This window comes from Eleutherodactylus coqui, chromosome 4 (genome assembly GCF_035609145.1).
Source record: "Eleutherodactylus coqui strain aEleCoq1 chromosome 4, aEleCoq1.hap1, whole genome shotgun sequence".
Classification (NCBI taxonomy): Eukaryota; Metazoa; Chordata; class Amphibia; order Anura; family Eleutherodactylidae; genus Eleutherodactylus; species Eleutherodactylus coqui.
Window position 1 is genome coordinate 186,288,531 of NC_089840.1, and position 24,991 is coordinate 186,313,521.

The 24,991-nt window shown below is 40.0% G+C and overlaps 1 protein-coding gene across 1 annotated transcript in view; it reads left to right on the forward strand.

Moving 5' to 3' along the window:
* GRID1 (glutamate ionotropic receptor delta type subunit 1) overlaps nucleotides 1-24,991 on the forward strand; it is a 1,141,753-nt gene that overhangs the window by 828,698 nt on the left and 288,064 nt on the right. Inside the window, exon 6 of the mRNA XM_066598745.1 lies at nucleotides 8,863-9,036. Coding sequence (XP_066454842.1) covers nucleotides 8,863-9,036 — 174 coding nt within the window. The remainder of the gene's footprint in view (nucleotides 1-8,862; nucleotides 9,037-24,991) is intronic.

The window sequence follows — 24,991 nt, forward strand, 5'->3', positions numbered from 1 at the left end:
AAAAGGATGATACTCGCTCGAGTACCTGTCCTTAACAAGTATGCTCGCTCATCTCTAGTTAACAGTGAGAGTGCTAATTGCAGTTGCTTATGGCACAGAGTTTAAATGGCTGAAGAAAAACCACATTCATGCGCAATTACGCTCCATGGCGGCGAGCGTAGTTGCGCATATGACTGTCTGAAACTGCTATAAAACCATGATTAATAAATTCCCACCTACATGTAATATTTGGCATTCCCTGTTTGATTATTCTCCGCAAACAGCGCATCCATTCATGTCAGCTGAATTCATTAATATGTAGATGAAGAAAAATCTAAGATTTTGCTTGTCTCTAAACTCTAGTAAATTACTATTTGACAATTTGGTCAGTTAAAAGTGTAGGAATTTTGTGCGGTGTACATGTTATATGTAATGTTATTTTGTATTTTTATTTTGCCTCTTAAGCGGTAAGTCACACGGGCGCATCGGCACCCATACACTGGCGCCGATGCGCCCGTGTGACTGACAGTTAGAAGACAGGCGTACCTGAAGACGGCCGTCTCTCTCCAGCGCTGATGAAAGAACACATGACCGGCAATGAAGCCGGTCACATGTTCTTCCTCCCGGCACTGCAGAGAGACGTCCGTGTGACTGAGCCCTAAGGCCTTAGTCAGACGGGCGTTTTTTCGCGCGATTTGCGAATGCGTCCGGCGATTTTTTTAAAACCATTGCTTTGCAATGGTATCGGACACATGAGCGCTTTTTATGCGCTCGTCCGATAAATTATAGAACAGAAATCGCAGATCGCACCTATCTGCGATTCCTGTTCTCTTCTCTATATGTGCTCAATGGGGCCGGCGGCAGCAGCGCCAACCCCATTGAGAACATATACTAGACAAATCATTCTTCTCTGCCACAGCTGTAACAGCTGTGGCAGAGAAGAACGATGTTTGCCCATTGAATTCAATGGAGCCGGCAATACAGCCGGCTCCATTGAAAGCAATGGGCTGCCGGTGAGCGCAGGATGAATTGTCGGGAAGGGCTTAAATATATAAGCCCTTCCCTGCAATTCATCCAGAAATGTGTAAAAATAAAAAATTCTGACTTACACCCCCTTCACACCCACTGCAGGCCGGCCGCTCTGAACTCCGTCTGCCGGGACAAGGTGAGTATATAGATTTTTTTTATTTTTACACTTTTCTGGATGAATTGCAGGGAAGGGCTTATATATTTAAGCCCTTCCCGACAATTCATCCTGCGCTCGCCCGCAGCGCATTGCTTTCAATAGAGCCGGCTGTATTGCCGGCTCCATTGAATTCAATGCGCTGGACAGCTCCAGCCAGTTTCTAATGAAACGCGGCTAGGAGCAGATTTTTCGGGCGATTTTGTTGGCCATGGTCACGCCATTTGCGGATGCGCATCCGTCATGCGATCCGAAAAATCGCGCGAAAGAACGCCCGTGTGACTAAGGCCTAATGTTCCCTTTGTCTCTCCTTTTTTCTGCTAACATTAAAGTATCAAACAGCACTCTTCTCAGCACTTTCACCTTCTTGCTAATAGCATCACATCCCTTCTTTCATTTCCTAATAAAGATATTTTCTCAGTGTAACTATTTTCAGCTCTCCTTTAATCATGTCCTCGTTTGATTAATTTTGCTTAAGATACATAATATTCACTCATTTGCAAGTCTATTGCCTATTTTTAAATGTGTAGACCTCTCTCCCTGTCTCTGCATACACTCTTCTTGGCTATGATTTATGTTATCTGTCAATAGTCACAATAGGTCAGATGTCATATATTAAAACCAATTTGTCCTAGGGATCAGGTACAGAAAAGGGCAAAGTGAATTGCATGGCTAAGCTTTGTTAAAATATAGGTATATAAGTTATCCCTTCAATATTTTGCAGTCTATTCAAATCATTATTATTTTGCAGTCTATTCAAATCATTATTATTTTGCAGTCTATTCAAATCATTATTATTTCTTATCTTGAATTTGAAAGACATTTGAGTGCATCCTTTAGAATAATAATATACAAGGAATGCAAAACTTTTCATTTAAAGTGTAGCTCCAGTGACATAGGAAGCCAGCTCTTCCATCTGAAGTTTATAACTGATATCGGAAGATGCTGCAGGGGATTGCTAAGGCAGCTGGTGGACAACAAAGCCTCGTCTGCTCTGGAGTTTTGCAGGTGAGGTTTCTTTATCCAACGGTTGCCTTAACAACATAACTATTAACCACAGGAAAACCCTTATTCCCATTTATACAGTTTAATTTAAAGTCTATAAACAAAACTGTTTCACAACCGTATTTCGAAACTTTTGTCTTCCCTAAGGCCTCATGTCCACGGGGAAAATCAGGCCCGCTACGGATTCTACATGGAGAATCTGCAGCGGGTCCCTCCTGCCCCTCGGACATGAGCGCTGAAAATAGGAATTTAAAAGAATTTACTCATCCGGAGCAGGCGGGGAAAGTCTTCTCTTCCTCACGGCCGGATCTTCTTTTTCGGCCGGCGGATGAACTCGTCACGCCGGCGGCACGTCGCCGGCACGTCGCCGACGTGCCGCGCGCATGCGCCGGGCACATCCGCCAAGCCGAAGCAAGAAAGATCCGGCCGTGAGGAAGAGAAGACCTTCCCCGCCCGCTCCGGATGAGTAAATTCTTTTAAATTCCTATTTTAGGTCTCCCGCGGATCCGGACAGCTTCCATAGGCTTCAATAGAAGCCCGCGGGAGCCGTCCCTGCGAGAGACCCGCACGAAAATGGAGCATGGTCCAGATTTTTTCATGCTCCATTTTTTTTTAAATCACTTTTATTGACCATCCGCGGGTATTTATCTACCCCGCGGGTGGTCAATGCATCCCTATGGGGTGCGGATCCGCAGGCAGGAGAAGAGTTAAAATCTGCTGCGGATTTTAATTGTTCTTTTGCCCGTGGACATGAGCCCTAAAAGCAGCATATTTTATTGTTGAAAATTTTGGTAGTATATTTTCCCAACAAGTCAATAACCCAAAAACATCTGACCTTCATATTTAAAAGGCTTGTATGAGTTTGGAAAAGTGCCCTACTCCACACCTTCTTCCTGAAACGGTGTCAGTATTGACCATGAGCTTTTTCTGGTATCATAGCTCAGCCCCATCCAAATGAATAAGACTGAGCTGCAATATTTATAACAGTCCATAGATACAAGTGTTGATATTTCTTGGAGAAGAGCAAAGGGGTCTTTATTTTATCATAATTGAAAAACGTCTATGAGTAAAAATGAAAGCTGCATTTGAAAAAACACTATGTTATAGATTATAATTCAATAGGGACATAGTATGGGCATTTACTATATATGCATACCTGCATTTACTGTCATTAGTTTGCTTTTAATGTTCAAAAACAAAGCGCTTGTGTGAATCTGTTCTCATATTAGATACGTTTTACCTACCGTTTCAATGTAAAAGCACAGATAGCATTGGGCATTGTGATATTTTGGCACAAGTGAGGTTAGAAGGATTAAGATTAGTAAATAAGATAGGGATAATTTTTTTCTTGGCAACATTTTGCCTTGCTAATAGGTGCTAGCGGTATCAAGATAGACAAATCATTTTTGTGTGCGCCCGCCGTAAAAATGCATGAATGAGTGCAGAAATCTAGTGTTTGTGCACCAGTTCAGACAGCACGGGCCCCGGCGCACATACGCCAAGGCTGGAATGCCGTTGCATCCCCTTCCCTCCCCTTCGGTGGCTCACCTCCTCTCTCTTTCCCTCTGGCTGTTTGCAATGGGAGTGGGGAGGAGGGGGGCGAAGCTAAGCACCCGTCCTCTCCCTGCCCCTTGTCTTCAGCCAGCAATGGGAGGGGTGGAGCTTAGCTCCTCCCCCATTCCACTCTCTCCATTGCAAACAGCTAAACTCCTTCCCACCTCCCTTCTCCAGCCGCTGTCATGGGCTCCCATAGGAGCCCATGCAGCGGCCGATGTATTCCGGCCAGAAAGATAGTTCCAGGACTATCTTTTCGTACCAACGCTATATTGGCCTGGCTGGGTGCTTTTATGCCGCGGGAATACGGCCATGTGATCTGATGCATTGGAATCCAATGCATCAGATCGTAGCATATATCGGCCGGCTGTGAAAACAGCGGTTGATATACACTTATGTGAAAGAGCCCTGAGGTTGCAGTTTATGATCAAGTGTATAGTTTATTAGCACAAGCTGAATAGTAGGCATCTAAAATTGGAAAGTAATGAATGTTTCTATAACAAAAAGAAGTTTATAGTCCTTAACATGTAATTAATTGTATTTTAGCAACAGAAGCCAAGTCATATAAGTTACATGGTGAATTATTGTAACTTGCTTTGCTTGGCACTGATTAGTGAGCAAAATGTAAATCATTTATAGACCTAGTAGTTAAGAACTAAAGGTATTCATTAATGGCCACCTGAAATACTTGGTTCTTTTTCTTATTGTGTTAAAACACAATTCCCCAGTTAGTATGGAACAGTTGCTACAAAGCCATGGAGGTAAAAGCTTGATATGTGTGAAATGTATCCTACTTGAGAATCAGATATACAAAATGCGGACTTGTAAAATATGTATGTAAGCCACATGGTTTGAGTTGCAGATTAGTTCATACTATACTAGGTAACCAGCTTAGGTTTATCAAGTAAAATGCTTCTACAATAACGTATTGGTAAATGTTTCAAATTTCTCTGCATAAAATATAGTAACTTAATAATATCTATTCTATACATTCCTTATATGTTGGCAATATGACAGCATAATGGGATACATAAAATGTATTTATTTAGAAAAATAATACATTTTTTTATCTCCACATTTACATCATTAGGGCTCATGAATTCATGAATGGGTGAGTGCTGCCTCTGATTGGCTGAGCACAGGGACCAATCAGAGGCAGCTCTCAGCTGTCATTCAATAGCTGAGAGCTGCCTCTGATTGGTCACAGTGCTCAGCCAATCAGAGGAAGCCAATTCAGCAGGTGGGGATTTTAAATCCCTGCCTGCTGAATACTCCTCAGAGCAGTGCAGGAGAAGAGCCAGCTAGACGTGACTGAGCCCGGCAGCTGAAGAAATATGAGTATTTTTTTATTTTTATCACCATTTTTTCTTGTTTTTCAGGGAAGGGTTTATATTTAAAGCCCTTCCCTGAAAAACAATTACAGGATGCTGGCAGCTGGATCCCCTACCACAGCTGTTATTTGTGACAGCTTTGGTAGGGAATTCTTTATTCCCCGCAGGGATGAAGAATTCCTTAGCTGCATCTGTCACAGATGTGGCAGGTGCAGCAGGGAATTCTTTTTCCTTGCGGGGATGAAGGAAACATCTGCCGCATGCGGCAAATGTGTTCTTCATCCCTGCAGGGACACAGCAGCGGCGGACAGGTAAGTATTCTTTTTTTTTTACACTAAAATTCATGTTTTTTAGGGAAGAGCTTAAATGTAAAGCCCTTCCCAGAAAAACAATTCAGGGTTGCCGGCAGACCATTGTCTTCAAAGGAGCCACCGGCAGCAGCCGCAGCTCCCTTAAAGACAATGCGTGCATTCCCTATGGTGCACGCATGTCCTATCTTTGCAGGCACACGCCTGTAAAGCACAGACATGTGCACACACCATAGGGAATGCATTGGTTCTAATAGAAGCGTGTTTTAAAAATCCCCACCTCCAGAAAGTGCTGGTCTGATTGGCTGACCACTCAGCCAATCACAGGCAGCGCTCAGCCATTCATTGAATGACAGCTGAGCAGGTGGGGATTTTTAAATCCCCACCTGCTGAAAAAGTTTCAGAACAGTGCCCCAACAGCGGCGGACTGGTGATGTATACATTTTTTTTTATTGTTTACACCAGCTTGGGATGATTTTCAGGGAAGGGCTTATATTTCAAGCCCTCCCCCAAAACTCACTGCAGTGGCCTGCCCATTAAAAGGAATGGGAGAAGATCGCGATCTTCTGTCACAGCTGTGACAGCTGTGGCAGGGGATTCCTTCATCTCTGTGGGGAGTCCCCTTGTCACTGAACAATGTGACAGTGCTGTTACAGTGTTCAATGATGGGGGACTCCCCGCAGGGATATTTATTAAGCAGCAGAGACCTTGCCACTGCACGAATGTCTTATTTTTTGCAGGTGCAAGTATTTTGTGCCTGTAAAAGATGGACATCTGAACACATCATAGGGAAGCAATGGTTCTATCAGACGCACATTGTTTGTGCACATAAGCGCGGAAAAAAACGCTCATCTGACTTTGCACTTAGAATCAGTCCCACTATACGTTGGGGCATATTTCAATGTAAATGTGGCACAAATGTATCCTAAATAAAGCTGTGCAGGCAGAATGCCATATTTACTGTATCAAGCCCTACTACTGTTCTTCATGGAAACGTTATGGTGCACTCCAGTAGATAAGACCCAACATAGCTCAGATGCAACACTGTATTGACTCAAACAATATTTTCTGAGTCGAGTAACATGATACATGCTGCATTTAAGCAATATTAGACTATCTATCTATGCTTGCCACTGAGAAGGATTTTCTATAGAATATAAATAAGCAGTAATCCCATTTAACTATGCTACAACATGGATCCTTGTTTTGGATTAATTTAATTTAGTAGGTGTTATAAGATACATTTTGACTTACTCTAGGGTCTCATTAATTGCGGTATAATGCTCCCATTGAAATTAATTGGGCCTCGCAGAAATGCATTTGATCGCGGTCATGAACGGTGCTTTCCAGGGCTGTGATTTTCAAGCACTGTCTGCTCTAACTTTGACCGTTTAGCACACTTCATCACCTATCACAATGGTGCGGTGCGCTAAAACACGCTGTCGGACGCGCTCATGTGTAAGAGGACCCTAAAAGAAGAAATATATGACTATAAATTAATAAGGAGACCGATAAAAAAAATCATCAGTTGTATTAATTACTAACCACTATGGACTGTTTTTAGTGCTTTATACTTTTATTTTGTTTTATTTTTGCTCTTTTCAATTTCCAACCAATGTGTGTGATACAACAAACATTTTAAGTAGCTTTCTGTTTTCATCTCATATATTGAGACACATGATAACTTGCCAATTGGAGAATTGTGGCCCTATACCTTATCTCTTTATCAATACACAGGACCAAAGCATGGTACAGTAAAAAATACTATATATTTTTTTAAATTCTATGTGATGCTATCAATCTTGTTGTTATTGAATCTCAATAGGATTTAATGTATGAATTATATTTCCTGAGGCTTGTACACATCAACAGTGACATTTACAGAGCTTCTTCTGTATTAAGGATTGAGGTGGTTTTAAAGATACTAAAGCTATAAAAGCAATAGGGAACAAATCAAATGAAATGGATAGGATAACGACTTTCTTTTCTATGTCACCCTGTAACTTGCTTTATTTGTCACATTAACTGCACAGGTACTTTGTCACTTCAAGAAAACTGCAAAGTTCATGCACACCAACCAAGTGTCCTGTTCCACACATTTAGACGCATAAATCCTTTTTTAGGATAGGGGGCCGAAGTGCTGAGCAATTCCTACAGCTGAAAATTCTGTGGCAAATTACGCAAAATTTCCACAGACAAAAAAAGAGTCAAAATCCACACCATTGGTGCAGATATTGACTTGAAATCAACCTATATCTGTATCTGATTTCAGCAGATACAGTGCTCCCCTTACTCATATACAAGATTTGATAGGACACCTGGATAGCTTTGGGAAGTGAACAATGATTCATTATAGTGTTGACATGGACCTGGAGGGATACATACAGAATCCAAATCTCTGAGTGACGCACAGAAGAATTACACAAGGCTATATACCAGGAAGGCAGGCTTATTAGGTGTTAATTCTCTATTGGTTTGCACTTTCTCTTCATCAGGGTTCCTGCACACTGGCGAGAACGATATTGGGATGTGATTGACTCCCCGATATCGCTCTCGCAATCCTTCTGAAGCCCTGGATGCGAGGTGTTTCTGCAGGAAAAAAACAGCCTCCCATCCCAGAAGGGCTGTAGGAATCTCCTGCCGTGGCTGTGATCCTGTCTCCAATGGGGCCGGCGGGAGCAAAACCAGCTCCACTGAAATCAATGGAAGATGCTCACAATCCTCTGTGACAGCAGTGGTAGGGGACTCTGTGTGGCGAGGAGTTTCGGGGGGGGGGGGGGGGGGTGCTTGAAATATAAGTACCCACCCTGAAAATATTCCATGAACTGTAGAAAAAAAAATATTTATACTTCACCTTGGAAGCACAGTACAGTGCTCCCCCCCCAACTCCTCATACTATCAGTGCAGCCTTTCATCGATTACCCAGTGGCCTGCAGTGAGCACAGCATTGCTGGTCAGATGATGCCACTTCTGCATCATCTTACCAGCAGCACTGCTTTCACCCGAGGCTGCCAGGTATGGGGTAACAGGCTTTGCTGATATTGCAAAGAATTAGGAGGTGAACATATGTTTACATGGTGCAAAAATGCAGTTGAATTTCCACTGCAAGTTCTAAAGATTACCACATCCAAAACAGAGTCAAAATCCGCTGATTTTGGCAGATACATCGCTCACCTCACCCTGAGGCCTCTACTGAGTGCAGCATTGCTGGTCCGGCGTTAGTACTTCCACATCATCCGACCTGTGGCACTGCATTCACTAGAGGCTGTCAGGTACCAGGTGAAGAGCTGCACTGATAGTGCGAAGAATTGGGAGGTGAGCGCTCTATATGCTGAAATCAGCTGCACATACTCTGCTGATTTTGAGTCAAAATCCGTACATGTTTTGGATGTGGAAATGCTTCATGTCAGATCGTACCCTTAGAATTGTGATGTTCTGGTTGTACAAAATGTGAATAAGCAAGCAGACACTTAAACCAACTGTTTTTCTTTCTTTGTCTTAGGAAATCAATGATGCTGAAATAGTGGAACTTGTGCACAGTGCTCTAGGAAGAATAACTGTTATACGGCAAATTTTTCCTTCTCTGAAAGAAAATAATGTCAGATGCATGAGTAACAGTCATCGTGTCGCATCACTTCCTTGTGACCCCCAAGAGGGCTATCTACAAATGCTACAGGTTAGTATAGAGTTCCAACCAATAAAAGAAACCAAAGAGCAAATTTATTATGCTGAAAATGACAAAAACATCTCTATTGTTTGCACAAGCCTCACTTCCACAAAAAAAATTGAAACTTGTTGCATTTATGCTACCTTATTCCACTTTTTTGGGTGTGGCTTGTCAGTAGACAGCATGGCTGCCCAGATAGATTTAAATATCATTTATTCCAGGAACTCATGTAAATTATTCTAGAAATCTACTTCAGTTCTATTTCATATCTATCTATCTATCTATCTATCTATCTATCTATCTATCTATCTATCTATCTATCTATCTATCTATCTATCTATCTATCCCCCTCATATCTATCTATCTATCTATCTATCTATCTATCTATCTCATATCTATCTATCTATCCCCCTCATATCTATCTATCTATCTATCTATCTATCTATCTATCTATCTATCTATCTATCTATCTATCTATCTATCCAGCTGCTATCTTTCTATCTATCTGTTATCCATCTATCCATCTGCTATCTATCTATCTATCTATCTATCTATCTATCTATCTATCTATCTATTCAGCTGCTATCTTTCTATCTATCTGTTATCCATCTATCCATCTGCTATCTATCTATCTCCTATCTATCTATCTATCTATCTATCTATCTATCTATCTATCTATCTATCTATCTATCTATCTACTTTACCACATGTATTGTTCTCCTATATACAATACATGTATAACAAACATGCATATAATATTTATGTCAGCATACTATGTAGTCACCCCCCTTTTAAAATGTTAGTACAAATAATGTTCTAAAAATGAAATAAGATCACACGACCACCTAAGGAGAAAAAGACCAGGAGATTGAGATAGAAAGGAATAACTAACCAAGGTAACACTGGCCCATTTTTATATACTGGGGAATAAGCTACATACTAAATGAAAAGATTTTTTAAAAATCACTGGAGTGGCCCTTTCATAAATTCCTCCACAATTGTTTATTGGGTGAAGTACAGCCAAACAAGTCTGAGGATTCTGTCACACATACACAGCCATATGTTTGCTTACATTCATACTAGTATAAATTTACTAAATATTTAGGAGGCATGTAAGTGGAGTAACACATAATGTATAGGAATTACTTTAACCGCTTAAGGACCAGGCTGCTTTGTACTTTGAGGACCAGACACTTTTGAGGGATTTTACCCATGTCGTGGTTTAACTGTTCTATTTTTTTTCTTCAGCTACCAAAATTATTTTTGCTGCGTTTTTTTTCCTGGGACATATAGGGCTAATTTTTAAACATCTTTTTCACTGACTTTTTTCCATTTTTTTAGTTTTATTGGGGGGTAAAACGTTAAAAAAATAATTTTTTTTAATATTTGTAGTTTTTTTTAATTAGTATATTTACACTAAAATAAAGAACTGGGATGGGTTCCTCATTTTGTTTTGGATGTTTTGATATATAATATGTATGGTTTTGGATTACAGGGAACATACAGTGACGGTTTTGATTATTTTCTTTCTTATGTATATATTTTAATTTTATTCTGTAATTTTGTTTTACTTATGTATGTAATTATTTTTTTTTTACTATCTATGTCCCCCATGACATCATATAAGACCTCTGGGGGTCATTCACATGTTTTTTTTTAAATTATTATTATTTGGCATATTTTTACTGTAACTGGGGCATCCATAGGAGCCCCAGTTACAGGTGAAAACTTCCCCCTGTAGTGACAATAGTCCCTGGCTGCTGAAACCCTGTAGCTCTGCTTTGCCAAGGGATCCCGGCGGTCACGTAACCGCCAGCTTGCATAGTGGAAGAAACACTTCCACTTTCACTCTTTAGTATATAGAACTCATTGAGTGCTGTATACTAAAGAAAGGAAGGGGCAGAAAGGGCTAAAAACCACTTCTCCCTCCTCCTCCGGATTATCAGCTATGACTAACAGCTGACAAACCAACCTGCTTCTGATTGATTGCAGAAGCTTTAATCCTACCTGTCTCCCTGCCACATAGAGAACTTCTGGCACATCCAAAAACCTTTGGAATTGTATCATCGCCAGGCATCTTGTCGTGATTAATCCAGCTAAACTAACGAAGGGGCGTGCCCCGAAACACGTTTTCACTTGCTGTTTTTTTCTTTTGTTAAATAAAAAACAAGTGCTGTCACTATCACATATTGGACCTTAATCTTCTACTAGCTTAGAGTTTGCACCTTCACACCAACCTTGGTGGAGCATCATCTAGTTTGCAGCACCTCCATCATTTGAAACACTTTTTACTCCAGAACTATTTTACCACTCTCTCTGGGTCTTGTTACACCCTCCTTTTTTATCTGTGTTTTTACTATCGTCTGTGATTAAAGCCCAGGACCAAGCACCGTAAATTTACGGTGCTTGGTCCTAAGTGGGTTAATAGGCTACTACTATATGGCATCATATTACAGAGATCTTCTCCTCTATAAGCAATGCCCATGGAACTTACCAAGATTTTTTTGTAGAATTCATATAGTTTATGAGAGAAAACACCTCCTTGTGAAATTTGAAAACAAGTTCAGACCACTAAACTCACATTGAAAACATAGAAAAAGCGCTTATAGTAATGCAAAAATTAAAAAAAGATTAGTGTCCATAAAAATTTCATTCAAGTCTTCATTCTGTCCCCACAAAAATCCACAGGAAGCACACAAGACTTGACCACTATAAAGTGGAAGGTATATGGTGCTATAGTAGAGCCACCATAGAGCCCCACCAAAGTTAATAGGTACAGTATTACAGCTACACTACCGTTCAAAAGTTTGGGGTCACCCAAACAATTTTGTGTTTTCCATGAAAAGTCACACTTATTCACCACCATGCGTTGTGAAATGAATAGAAAATAGAGTCAAGACATTGACAAGGTTAGAAATAATGATTTGTATTTGAAATAACATTGTTTTTACATCAAACTTTGCTTTCGTCAAAGAATCCTCCTTTTGCAGCAATTACAGCATTCCACACCTTTGACATTCTAGCTGTTAATTTGTTGAGGTAAGCTTGAGAAATTGCACCCCACGCTTCTAGAAGCATCTCCCACAAGTTGGATTGGTTGGATGGGCACTTCTGGCGTACCATACGGTCAAGCTGCTCCCACAACAGCTCAATGGGGTTCAGATCTGGTGACTGCGCTGGCCACTCCATTACCGATAGAATACCAGCTGCCTGCTTCTGCTGTAAATAGTTCTTGCACAATTTGGAGGTGTGTTTAGGGTCATTGTCCTGTTGTAGGATGAAATTGGTTCCAATCAAGCGCTGTCCACTGGGTATGGCATGGCGTTGCAAAATGGAGTGATAGCCTTCCTTATTCAGAATCCCTTTTACCCTGTACAAATCTCCCACCTTACAGCACCAAAGCAACCCCAGACCATCACATTACCTCCACCATGCTTAACAGATGGCGTCAGGCATTCTTCCAGCATCTTTTCATTTGTTCTGCGTCTCACAAACGTTCTTCTTTGTGATCCAAACACCTCAAACTTGGATTCATCCGTCCACAACACTATTTTCCAGTCTTCCTCTGTCCAATGTCTGTGTTCTTTTGCCCATCTTAATCTTTTTCTTTTATTGGCCAGTCTCAGATATGGCTTTTTCTTTGCCACTCTGCCCTGAAGCCCAAAATCCCGCAGCCGCCTCTTCACTGTAGATGTTGACACTGGTGTTTTGCGGGTACTATTTAATGAAGATGCCAGTTGGGTACCTGTGAGGCGTCTGTTTCTCAAACTAGAGACTCTAATGTGCTTATCTTCTTGCTTAGTTGTGCAACGCGGCCTCCCACTTCTTTTTCTACTCTGGTTAGAGCCTGTTTGTGCTGTCCTCTGAAGGGAGTAGTACACACCGTTGTAGGAAATCTTCAATTTCTTAGCAATTTCTCGCATGGAATAGCCTTCATTTCTAAGAACAGGAATAGACTGTCGAGTTTCAGATGAAAGTTCTCTTTTTCTGGCCATTTTGAGCGTTTAATTGACCCCACAAATGTGATGCTCCAGAAACTCAATCTGCTCACAGGAAGGTCAGTTTTGTAGCTTCTGTAACGAGCTAGACTGTTTTCAGATGTGTGAACATGATTGCACAAGGGTTTTCTAATCATCAATTAGCCTTCTGAGCCAATGAGCAAACACATTGTACCATTAGAACACTGGAGTGATAGTTGCTGGAAATGGGCCTCTATACACCTTTGTAGATATTGCACAAAAAAACAGCAAAAAAATTGCAGCTAGAATAGTCATTTACCACATTAGCAATGTATACAGTGCATTTGTTTAAAGTTAGGACTAGTTTAAAGTTATCTTCATTGAAAAGTACAGTGCTTTTCCTTCAAAAATAAGGACATTTCAATGTTACCCCAAACTTTTGAACGGTAGTGTATATCGTAAGGTTGAAAATAGGCCATGTAATAGACTTTATTCTCTTGCAATATTGATCCAGAGGAAGACAAAAAACCCTGGGACAGAAGCAAGTTTCCCTAATTTTAGGGGAAATAACCCAAATATAGCAAGCAGAATACTGTACATCCTAGAATCAAATTCCTATCTACTGTAATCTAGTAATTGTAACTTGCAATATTATTACTTTCAATTAAGATATCAAAGCCCCTTTTGAACTTTTTCAATAAATTAACAATTGCATCTTCCTCAAACCAAAAGTTCCTTAGTCTCTCTGCTCTTACAGTCATTATTAGTATTAAACATCATCTAAGTCTAAGTGGATCCATTGAAACTGACACACCAACTTCTGACTATAAGCCTCCTGGGACATAGGGAGGGGCTACACTTGCCATAGACCCTCCCTTGAAGTAAGTTTGTTTGAATCATTTTCTTTTCATAATATAATATCATTAACAGGATAGACCCTCTGAGCGCGGGATTGCTTTTCCTTTGCATTTTCATTTGCTCTTACAGTAAAGAATCCCCTTTTATGTTCATATAGAAACTATATTTTCACCTGACATAGTGGATGCCCTCCTTATAGTTACTGTTCTGGGTATAGATAGATCATTAGACAGATCTCTGTATATATTATTGATATGTTAATACACAGGTCACCCCTAAGTTGTCTTTTATACCACTCCACTTTTGAGTAGTTCAGTCTTTACATTTCTATTCTGATTGTTCTAGCTCTCCAGTGTCTATACACAAGTGCCCAAAACATAAAATGTTCCACATGCAGAATGACTAGTTATTTGTAAAGTAGTAGAACAATGTTCTCATCATGTACATCTACATCCCATTTAATGTGTGCTATGATCTTATTTGCTTTGGCAGCAGTTGCTTGGCACTGGTTGCTATACTTCATTTTAACTAATATCTCCATGTCAGTGTTTTCCCATCTGGTTTAAAATGATACTGTGCATATAAACTGTAGATTTGGATCCAAATACACTGAAAGTGTATGTAAATATACAGGGTTATTTCAAATGATCTGCCCAACTTAAAACACCCATAACTCACATTTAGGCCTCATTCAGACGAGCGTTGTTTTAACACATAAGACGTACGCACAGAAAATGCTTTTATAGGAAGCAATAGGCTCCTATAGAAGCATTCACATGAACAATTGTTAGATACACTGTATTAGTGCAGCTAACAAAGATAGGGCATGCGTGGCTACAATGCCCGCATATAAGGTCCGTGGTGGGCAAAAAGATGGGACCTGACCTTTGGTGTGAGCTGCACAGGATTTTCCATTGACTCCTATGGGAGCAGGAGTTTATGGAGACTCCTGTGCAAGAAAAGAAGATTCCCCACTGCTTACAGCAGAACATTTAAGATGTGCTTCCCAGAAGCACATTTTAAATATCCCGCTTTAAACACCTGTTAGTCCTCACGGGGATGAGGGGACTCCCTAAGGGTTCCCTTAAACCCCACGGGGACTAACAGAAATGTACAATTGGACATTTAAAATGAGCTTCTGGGCAGCATGTTTTAAATGTCCTGCTGGAAGCAGCAGAGTATTCCTCCAGCCCCACTGCTGGGCCACTCCCCAGCAGTGGGGGGGGGGGGGCAGTAGAGGAACTCTCTCCCCAAGGGATTTGTCTATAGCAGGCAGAGAGAGGGGGTGGGGTTACAGGGCTTTCCCTGAGGGCTTCCCTGAGAGCCTGGGAAGAGTGGGTGTGGCTAGAGGGACTGCCCCTAACCACGCCCCTCTAGCGGCACCACCTCTATTTTTGCTATGGCAATCCCTGTGAGATGCCATGTAGCCTCACCCACTCTCTCTGCTCTATGTGGATATCCCTCGGGGAGCCCCATAGCAGAGGGAGAGCGTGGGGCTATGGGTTAATCCTCCATAGCAGGGAGACAGAGAAGGGCTATGGGGATTAACCCATAGTAGGGACAGAAAGAACGGGGCTATGGGTTAATCCCCCATAGCAGGGAGAGAGAGTGGAGCTATAGGGGATTAACAGGAAGAGACAGAGCAGAGTACCACTTGCAAATTGTTTACCCACTGGGTTTATCTTCACCAAACTTTGTTCAAAAATTATGTTGCACACTATGAAAAGACTGGAAGATATGAAAGTCAAAGACACAAAACTTTCCTGTCTTTGTTGACAGCTATTTTGTCTTATATCCTCCGAGCAACAAGGACAGCAGAATAAAACATTTTGGGTCTCATTTAGCAAAACTGTATAACAATAAATATATGTTCATATGGCAGAATTCATTGCAGAGTTTTCTGTGGTGAATTCCACCTTAAAAACTGTGCCAAAAGCCATGTTTTTGCCACAATTTTTGGCATGGATCCATATTTAAAATTTGCCCTGTCAATGGGAAAAATCTACAAGAGGAATTCTGATCCAAAAAACATGACATTTTACTGTTGAACAATTTTGCTAAATGAAAATTTCTGAATTTCTGTTTTCACTGATATCAAATTAACATATCTGAGTGTCATTAAACGTGTGTGACGAGTGTTTCAAATCAGGAAGATCATTTGCAATTATCCTGTATACCAATGTATTTGGATCTTTCTGCCACTGACTTCCATGATTAATGCACATGTTAGGCTACTTTTGCACAGCATCTTTGCCTCCCTTCTCCATCTTCTGCTTTCATCTTCTACACAGAAACTACATAGAAACAGAAACCTAGATAGAAGCAGGTCATAACTATAGAGTTTAATATGTGAGACAAAAACACTTTGGTCTCCATTTCACTAGGTTGCTGTCCCTGCGAGTCATTTTAACTGCATAGAAAAGCATTACCACTGCGGTTTTTGATTCATGCAGTTTTCTGCATATAAGTTGGAAATCCAAGACGGTGGGTGGCAGAAGCAAAGACACTGTGTAAATAATATAACTTTCTTTTGGTTTGGAGATGCATTATATGTATTCAGTATTGTGAAAATGATGCCTAGGATTAAACCGGCCAAGCATATATGTCTATTAAAAAGTAACTAGTAGCATATGTTTACAGACTAGAAGCCTTTTACATTACAGCACATTTTTTTGTTACTAGATTGACCCAATGTTCGCTACACGAACATAATATGTTTGGAAAAATTGTTGTAAATGTTTTAAGGACTGTCGAGCAAAGGATTTGGCTTGAACTATTCGCTGTCCCTGGCTTGGTCTACCGCATTTTGGGGACATTGCAACAGTCAAACTTGTAAGCACTTGATATGAACGTCTCTCAGCAGCAATTGGCTCTCCCTAGTGTCGCTGTTGGCTAAAGCTGCTAGACTTAACATAGGAACTTTGATCTCGCCTGACAGTCGCTCAATGTATCAAACTCAAATTTTATGATTTTACGGCGGTGGTGGGGATTTCATAAATCTAATGATACCAAAATCATCCACCAAAGGTCACATAAAGGGGTCAAAGCGTGGTGCAAGAAAAAGCCCGCAGGCTTTTTTTTATAGTATATTAGATATGCAGTTTTTCGGTGTCATTTTTAGCCAAACCCAAGACGAGGGATCTAAAATAGGCTGATCATGAGTCTAATGCAATTTAAAATATAAAACTTCGCCCCCCTCACCCCACACACAAACTTTTTATAACACACAGGCATCTTCAGGGGGTAGGGGCCAGCAATTAGACTTTAATTTAGGCTCCTTGTCTACAGAGTTTATTATTCTCTGTTGATCCTATTAAATCACATTAGACCTTAAGGTATTTTATTGGACCGCAATCAAAGAGGACTATAGCTTAGTTTTACACTAAGTGTTAGTGGAGTCATTACCATCTAGTTGCTGGTCTGAGGACGCTGTATTATAAAAATGCCCTTAGTTTAGTACTGTGTATTCAGTATTTCAATAAAGTTTATTTTTTAGGTTAGGAATGGGGTATTAGGTCTTAGTCACACAGGCGCATCAGCGCCCGTGTTACTGCAGGAAGAAGACGGCCGCACTTCAGGACAGACATTTCTCTGCAGCGCCGTAAGAAAGAACATGTGACCGGCTTCATTGCTGGTCATGGGTTCTTTCTTCGGCGCTTTGGAGAGTCGTCCGTCCTGAAGTGCGGCCGTCTTCTTCCTGCACTAAAGGCTCAGTCACATGGGTGCATCGGCACCCGTGTGCAGGCACCGATGCACCCGTGTGACTAAGCCCTTAGAGCCTTTTTGTCTACAGGGAAATTTTTATATACAGTAGTGAATTGTCTTTTCCTTGTTTATGTCTGTACATCTGGACATAGATTATGTAGTGTGCCATTTTAAAAAGGTAACGCTCTACTAATAATTAGCCAAATATGCACCCATTCAGCAAATCCAAGCATTACCCGTAATTCACTCTGACAAGGAGAAAAAATACCAATCCATTGAGGGCAGAGTCACATGAGCGTATGCGCAAAAACGCGTGCTGCAATGCAGCGTGATGGCAAAATCCACAGAGGAGTTTAAAAGGGGACTTGATGTCTTTCTAGAGCGGAAGCATATTACAGGATATAAATCTATTAGGGGATGATCTAGGGATTAGTCTGATTGCCATTAGGGAGTCGGGAAGGAATTTTCCCCCAAATGGGCTAATTGGCTCCTGCCTCTTCAGGTGTTTTGCCTTCCTCTGGATCAACAACATCGGAGGATAAACAGGCTGAACTAGATGGACATTGTCTTCATTCGACCTTACACACTATGTTACTATGTATTTGTGCATGAACGAGGTTTGAAAAGGTACATAATTTTTGTGTTGCGCACGTGTCTGGGCATATTATTGCAATTTTTGGGTGTGAAAGAACCTGCACAAACACAGTCATGTAACTCTGGCCTAGGTCTTTTATTTTCATAGTTCTTTCAACAGATTAAGGGTATGTTTCCATTGGATTTCATAAATTGTCAATTTTTCACAAAAAGTGGTGTGCAAAGCTTGCGGTGTATACAGTAGATGCAAAGTGCATGATGTTTTAACAAATCTCATTCACATGCTACTGAACAATGTTCATGTGTAAACTGCATGGACATTGACTTGCAGTGTGGATTTTAAATCCGTAGCAAACAAATTTATGCTGCAAATTTCTTCACAGATTTTATCCCCTTCAATAAGAGAAGTGAATCCAAATCATATTTTTTGCTGCAAAATCCATAGTGTAAATTGTGCCTCGTGTGGTAATACACAATAGTTCAATTTCAGTTCTTGAGCAGAAATGGAAATTTTTCAACAAACATCTGAATTTTAAACTGTGTGCTAAAATGTTTGGGAATTGATGAAATCTTATTTTAACATGCTTATAGACTTGCAGTGTATTCCTGCCAAAACCCAAATATAACATTGCTATAGTTTAATAATGGAAATGCTTCATGAAAATGCACTGTATTAGTATAAATGCAACAGATTCACCCTCTTCAAAGGCTTTTATATACATACTAAATGTACATAAATGTTTCACAGTTGCAGGACGAACACCTCGATGAAAAAATGGATATGTCACAGTAGGGTTCAGTTAAGTCTCTAAAACATAGCTTTTATTGAAAAACTAAATAAAAAGGAGTTTGTAACACAAAGTCCTAAACTCTAGACACAAATACACAAATAAATAAAAAACTGCACCCCTATGTCAAATGAGGGGAAAGCAGTATATACGTTGCCTAGGAACCGATATTTTCTCCCAACGGAATTAAAGTTTCTATTTTTGTTCTCCATGGTATATATCCTAGAGCTAGTTGGATAGGCTCGTTAAGAATGGTGTTCCAGCTTGTATAGACAGCTATAGATATTCAATAGATGGGGGACTTGTATCCGCTTTTTAGAGCACGTGCGTTATTCCTCCCAAATAGAGAAAGATGCATAGACTGTCAAACAATGCCGTAGGTGAGAGAATATTCACGCTACTTTGGCTAGTTTCAGAAAAATCCGATATAAAGCTGATATCAGAATGCTGTAGCTTGCCAACGTTTTTTGCGAGTTGTAGCCACCAAAACAAAAGTTATAATGCAGTACACCAAACTGCCAGCTCAATTATTTTGTAGGTTCAAAAAAATCAGTGGTTCAACGCGTTTCCGCTACCTGTTACGTAGCCTCATCAGGAACCATAAGAGAGTTTTTACAAACAAATCAGCTTCCAGCTAAACGGTTAATCCCCAAATTGGGATATTATAACCTTTTAGGAGGAGGGAGGTAGATAATCCTATCACTAGGTAGATCAAGGTAAATGAACCCAGTTTCCCCCCAGGAAAAATAGCTTCCAGCTAAACGGTTAGTCCCCAGATTGAGAAATCATAACCTTTAGAGAGAGGGAGGTAGACAATTCTATCACTAGGTAGTTCAAGATAAATACACCCAGTTTCCCCCCAAAGATAGCAGGAACAAAAACAAAAAAAAGGCAGCAGCACCAGCCTCTGTGGTAGACTGGCGGCTACCACAGAGGCTGGTGCTGCTGCCTTTTTTTTTGTTTTTGTTCCTGCTATCTTTGGGGGGAAACTGGGTGTATTTATCTTGAACTACCTAGTGATAGAATTGTCTACCTCCCTCTCTCTAAAGGTTATGATTTCTCAATCTGGGGACTAACCGTTTAGCTGGAAGCTATTTTTCCTGGGGGGAAACTGGGTTCATTTACCTTGATCTACCTAGTGATAGGATTATCTACCTCCCTCCTCCTAAAAGGTTATAATATCCCAATTTGGGGATTAACCGTTTAGCTGGAAGCTGATTTGTTTGTAAAAACTCTCTTATGGTTCCTGATGAGGCTACGTAACAGGTAGCGGAAACGCGTTGAACCACTGATTTTTTTGAACCTACAAAATAATTGAGCTGGCAGTTTGGTGTACTGCATTATAACTTTTGTTTTGGTGGCTACAACTCGCAAAAAACGTTGGCAAGCTACAGCATTCTGATATCAGCTTTATATCGGATTTTTCTGAAACTAGCCAAAGTAGCGTGAATATTCTCTCACCTACGGCATTGTTTGACAGTCTATGCATCTTTCTCTATTTGGGAGGAATAACGCACGTGCTCTAAAAAGCGGATACAAGTCCCCCATCTATTGAATATCTATAGCTGTCTATACAAGCTGGAACACCATTCTTAACGAGCCTATCCAACTAGCTCTAGGATATATACCACGGAGAACAAAAATAGAAACTTTAATTCCGTTGGGAGAAAATATCGGTTCCTAGGCAACGTATATACTGCTTTCCCCTCATTTGACATAGGGGTGCAGTTTTTTATTTATTTGTGTATTTGTGTCTAGAGTTTAGGACTTTGTGTTACAAACTCCTTTTTATTTAGTTTTTCAATAAAAGCTATGTTTTAGAGACTTAACTGAACCCTACTGTGACATATAAATGTACATAAATGAACTATAAACTAACAACAAGATATTACAAGCCCTCTAATATACTAAATAAAACAGACCACACATGTCGGAGATACTTATCACAAGAACAGACTTACAATGCCATTCAAAAGTTTTAGAACACCTCAATTTTTACAGTTATTTTTTACATTAACACAGTTCAAGTCAAATAATAATTCCAGAAAATAACGTGAAATGATTCAAAGGTTCAAAAGTAAGTTAAAAACTTGTTCCATTTGAAAAACAGAAGTGAAAGGGAACGGTAATAAAAATAAATATTTCAGTTTTTGTAAAAAGTCCATTGAAATCAATGGAGAACAAAACAATAATATTTAATTCCCTTTAATTTCCGTCTCTTTGCTCCAAAAATGTCAGATTCCACTCCTCCTCACACACATCAAGTCTTCCCTGACTCTACACAGCACTTTTCTGCCAGACCAGCTCTGCCCACCTATTGCACACCACCAGAGCTGTGGGGATCCATGGGAAAACAAGAGCTGCTCAGTAAGAAGAGATGGAGAAAAATGGGGGTGGGTAAGAGCAATCTGCAAATGGATGGTGGGGTGCTATGATGGTGCCCCTGTGCTCTAAGTGGGTTTGCTTCCTGTGCATCTGCACAGATCATACACCACACCCCCAAGGCCAGCCATGGGGCTGCAGATCTTTTGCTGGACCCCAAGTTTGCATCTTGCACAGAGTGACTAGCACACTCGACAAAAAGGACTACTGCATTATTTTGATACACCATGTAATTCCCTCTAGTGTACGCCTAGTTGGTCAGGGGTTCATATTACAGCCAGACCCTGATCCAAAACATACTTTTAGGGTATGTCAAAACTACTTAAGAAGACAAGAAGAAGCTGGTAGGCTTCAAAGAATGAAATGGCCTGCACAGTCTCCAGACTCAAATCCCATTGAGCTTGTTTGGGATAAACTGGACAGAAGGGTGAAAGTAAAGCAACCTACAAGTGCAGTACATTTGTGGGAATTTCTGAAACAATATTGGGACAAAATTCCTGAACATTATCTGAATGCAATTGCAGAATAAATGCATTGTTTGTGCAAAGCTAGAGGTGGCTACCTTAAAGAGTCAAAAATCTAGATATAATGTGGTGAAACAAACGTAATCCATTATTTGTAATCATCTTAACGTGTTTATGTATTCCATGCCTTCATTTCAAATTATATTTGAGACATTAAATTGTGTAAATATCAATATAAACTGGAAAAATTGAGTTGTTCTAAAACTTTTGACCAGTAGTGTACCTAAATATTTGGTGGGGATGTGACATTATAAAACCATTTTGCACAAAAGTTCATGAACAAATTAAATGTCTCAGCCCTCTTTCGTCTCCCATAACAGTGACATTATTATTCTTAAACATAGTTCCCCAGGACCAAGGTAGTTATAACATATTTTTTTCTTCATCTTGTCATCCAAAGCTATAATACTTTTATAGTGGCGCAAAACAACCCCATCACTGGAAGAGGAAAATGTCCCTAATCACTAGATTAGAAGAACTATATCACTTGGAACTAAGACATTCTGCTAAGCCTCATACAATCTTGGATTAATGGCTCTAAAATCTACATCTCCAAAATCAACATATTTTAAAATGGACTTGCCTACAAAAATTATTCTTTAAATATATATAGATAAATAAATTCCAAGAGGTGCCACATATAACTGGTAATTCTTAGTTTCTGTATTAAAGATATGGGAACAGCACCCCTCTTAGAAATATTGCACTATAAAACAGTCTTTCGCACTTACATGTTCAATATTAAATAAATTGTAAATATATCTTATATAAGAACCTTCTTTTTTTATAACAGTTTTAAGCAATATTTAAGTTATTTTTTTATTATATATTTTTGGGTGCCCAAAACTATATATAATTTATATACTCAACATGGCATCGGAGCACCACTTTGATGCTCTAGCACCATGACATCTGTTGGTGATGTCACTAGAATGGAAGACCCAGTGACATCCCATAAACCTGGGATTCAATTGCAGAAGCTCCTGGCAGGTTTACTGTATGTCACTGATGGTGTCCCTGTTGGGCTTCCTATTCACTGCAGTAGTCACATGGCTAAACAACCCATGTGACTACTGTAGAGCGAGTAAACAAGACACTGGAGGACAGGAGCAGTGACTGGGTAGCTGGGAGGCAAGCATTGTTTTTCTTTTTATATCTGTCACTTCTCCACCACCAATGTTTCTATATACCAGAAAACCACTTTAGTACTTGTGGCTTTGACAATATACTATCCTTTCTTTTTACAGGATCAACATTTTTTTGCTTTCACTTGCCATCTAGTTATGTGACTTTGTAACATGAAAAAAAAAAATTATAGTGCATCCGCAGCAGAAATCCGCGTGGGCCTGATTTTCCCCGTGGACATGAGACCTCACAAATAACCCTTATGAGAAGTTATGACATACTGTATCTAAATCTATTGCTAAATAATAAACAAGACATACTAGTAGTAATTAGTCTCAAGAATTGCTAGAGATCGTGTGTACCATAAACTCCTGCAAATCTTCAGATTGGTTGCTGCTTCCCCCAATAATATTCTTCAGATACATCCTGTAGTATATTGTCTACTGTGCTACCCCAGTTACCCTGTAATACTACCTGCACTGTACTTCCATAAATGATGGGTGATGAGCTGATCGCTCAGTGTAAAGAGCAGCCGTTCAGTACTGAACTGCCGCTATGTCAACTCAATGGAGAGGGGCAGGGGAGCACAAGGAGAGAAATCTCCTGCAGCCTTCCCGGTGTGAGCCAGCGATACTAGCTCACGTGCAGGTGCACGGGAGCTAGTGTGTGCGGGAACAAGTGTCGGGCATCGTTTGCCCGACACTCAACCTGTCTAAATGGGCTTTTAGGTACCCATTAATACTGCACTTGCAGTTCTGCCCAAGGGCCCACTTCATATTGTACTAGGCATTGTGCTGTTGTTCCATGCCTTCTGTTCCCCCCATGTATTTTGCATGTCCTCCTGTAATATTCCTCTCATGTTCATATCAAGGCATAAATATGTTGTTTTTTTCTGTCTGATTTTCTGATACATATTCCAGAGATATCCTGTCCTAGCATTGTTTGCAAGTGAGATTATGTCTATAGTACAGTGCCATACAGAGACAGTACAACCAGTCTACACCTCTGTTCACAGAGTACATAAACCCTAATAATTATTCACAGCTTGGCTATTGTTAAGGGATGAAGATAACCTTAATTAGTCATTCATGATTCCAATAGTTTATATCCTTATTATTAGATTAAAATCTAGTATTTCTGGATAGGGGATGAAAACACCTGAATCTCTTAGAATTTACGGATATTTCAGTGTCGTACAATAATATTGCTACAATTTAGAAAGCACATCTGGTATTTATTTCGCCCAAATCTCAAGGGCTTTCATGAGTGTACAGTTGTGTATGTACTTAATTAGCAAATAAATGAATGATATAAACTATACAGCAAAATACTGTATGGATATATATCATTACTTTGAAGCTTCTGTAATTGGCTACTTGAAAATGATTTGAAAAAAAAAAGTTATTTGCTGTGCCATTTGAAATATAAGCCAGTAATACACATATCACAGTAAAGAGAGCAATTATGTCAATTATGTTGAATGCAGAACTAGCACAGCAAAATATTCCATGCAATTTCTTTCCCTGCTAATTACACAAAAGACTGAATATTTCACAGAAGACGCTTGACAGATAATATTGATCTCTACTATATTTCCCCTTTAGATATGATTACTTTTTTATTTCTTACATCCTTATTGTTTATTAAAGTGTGGAGAAGTCTAGTGCTGCACATGTGTCAACTTTATCATAATGAAATACAATTTTTTTTCCTGTGGCTTCCAGCAGAAATGGACTCTTGTTAGATGAAAGATAAGAAGAACAAAGTCTATTGATATCCAGAGCTAACAATGAAATTACATTTGGACGTATTTTACAAAGGTTTTGCATAACCGTCTTCATTATGGCTGTCAATCTAGAAATAAATGTTTCTATATTATGGACAGCTTTGCAAAAAAATCCTGATATCTAGGGTTATATCAGCAGATTTTATCCACTGCTTTCCCCCGGGGGGGGGGGGGGGTGTTGGTCCAGCTTTGGACATTGGCCATCTCTCCTCTACTAAATGCTTGTGTCTCAGGCAGTCTCCT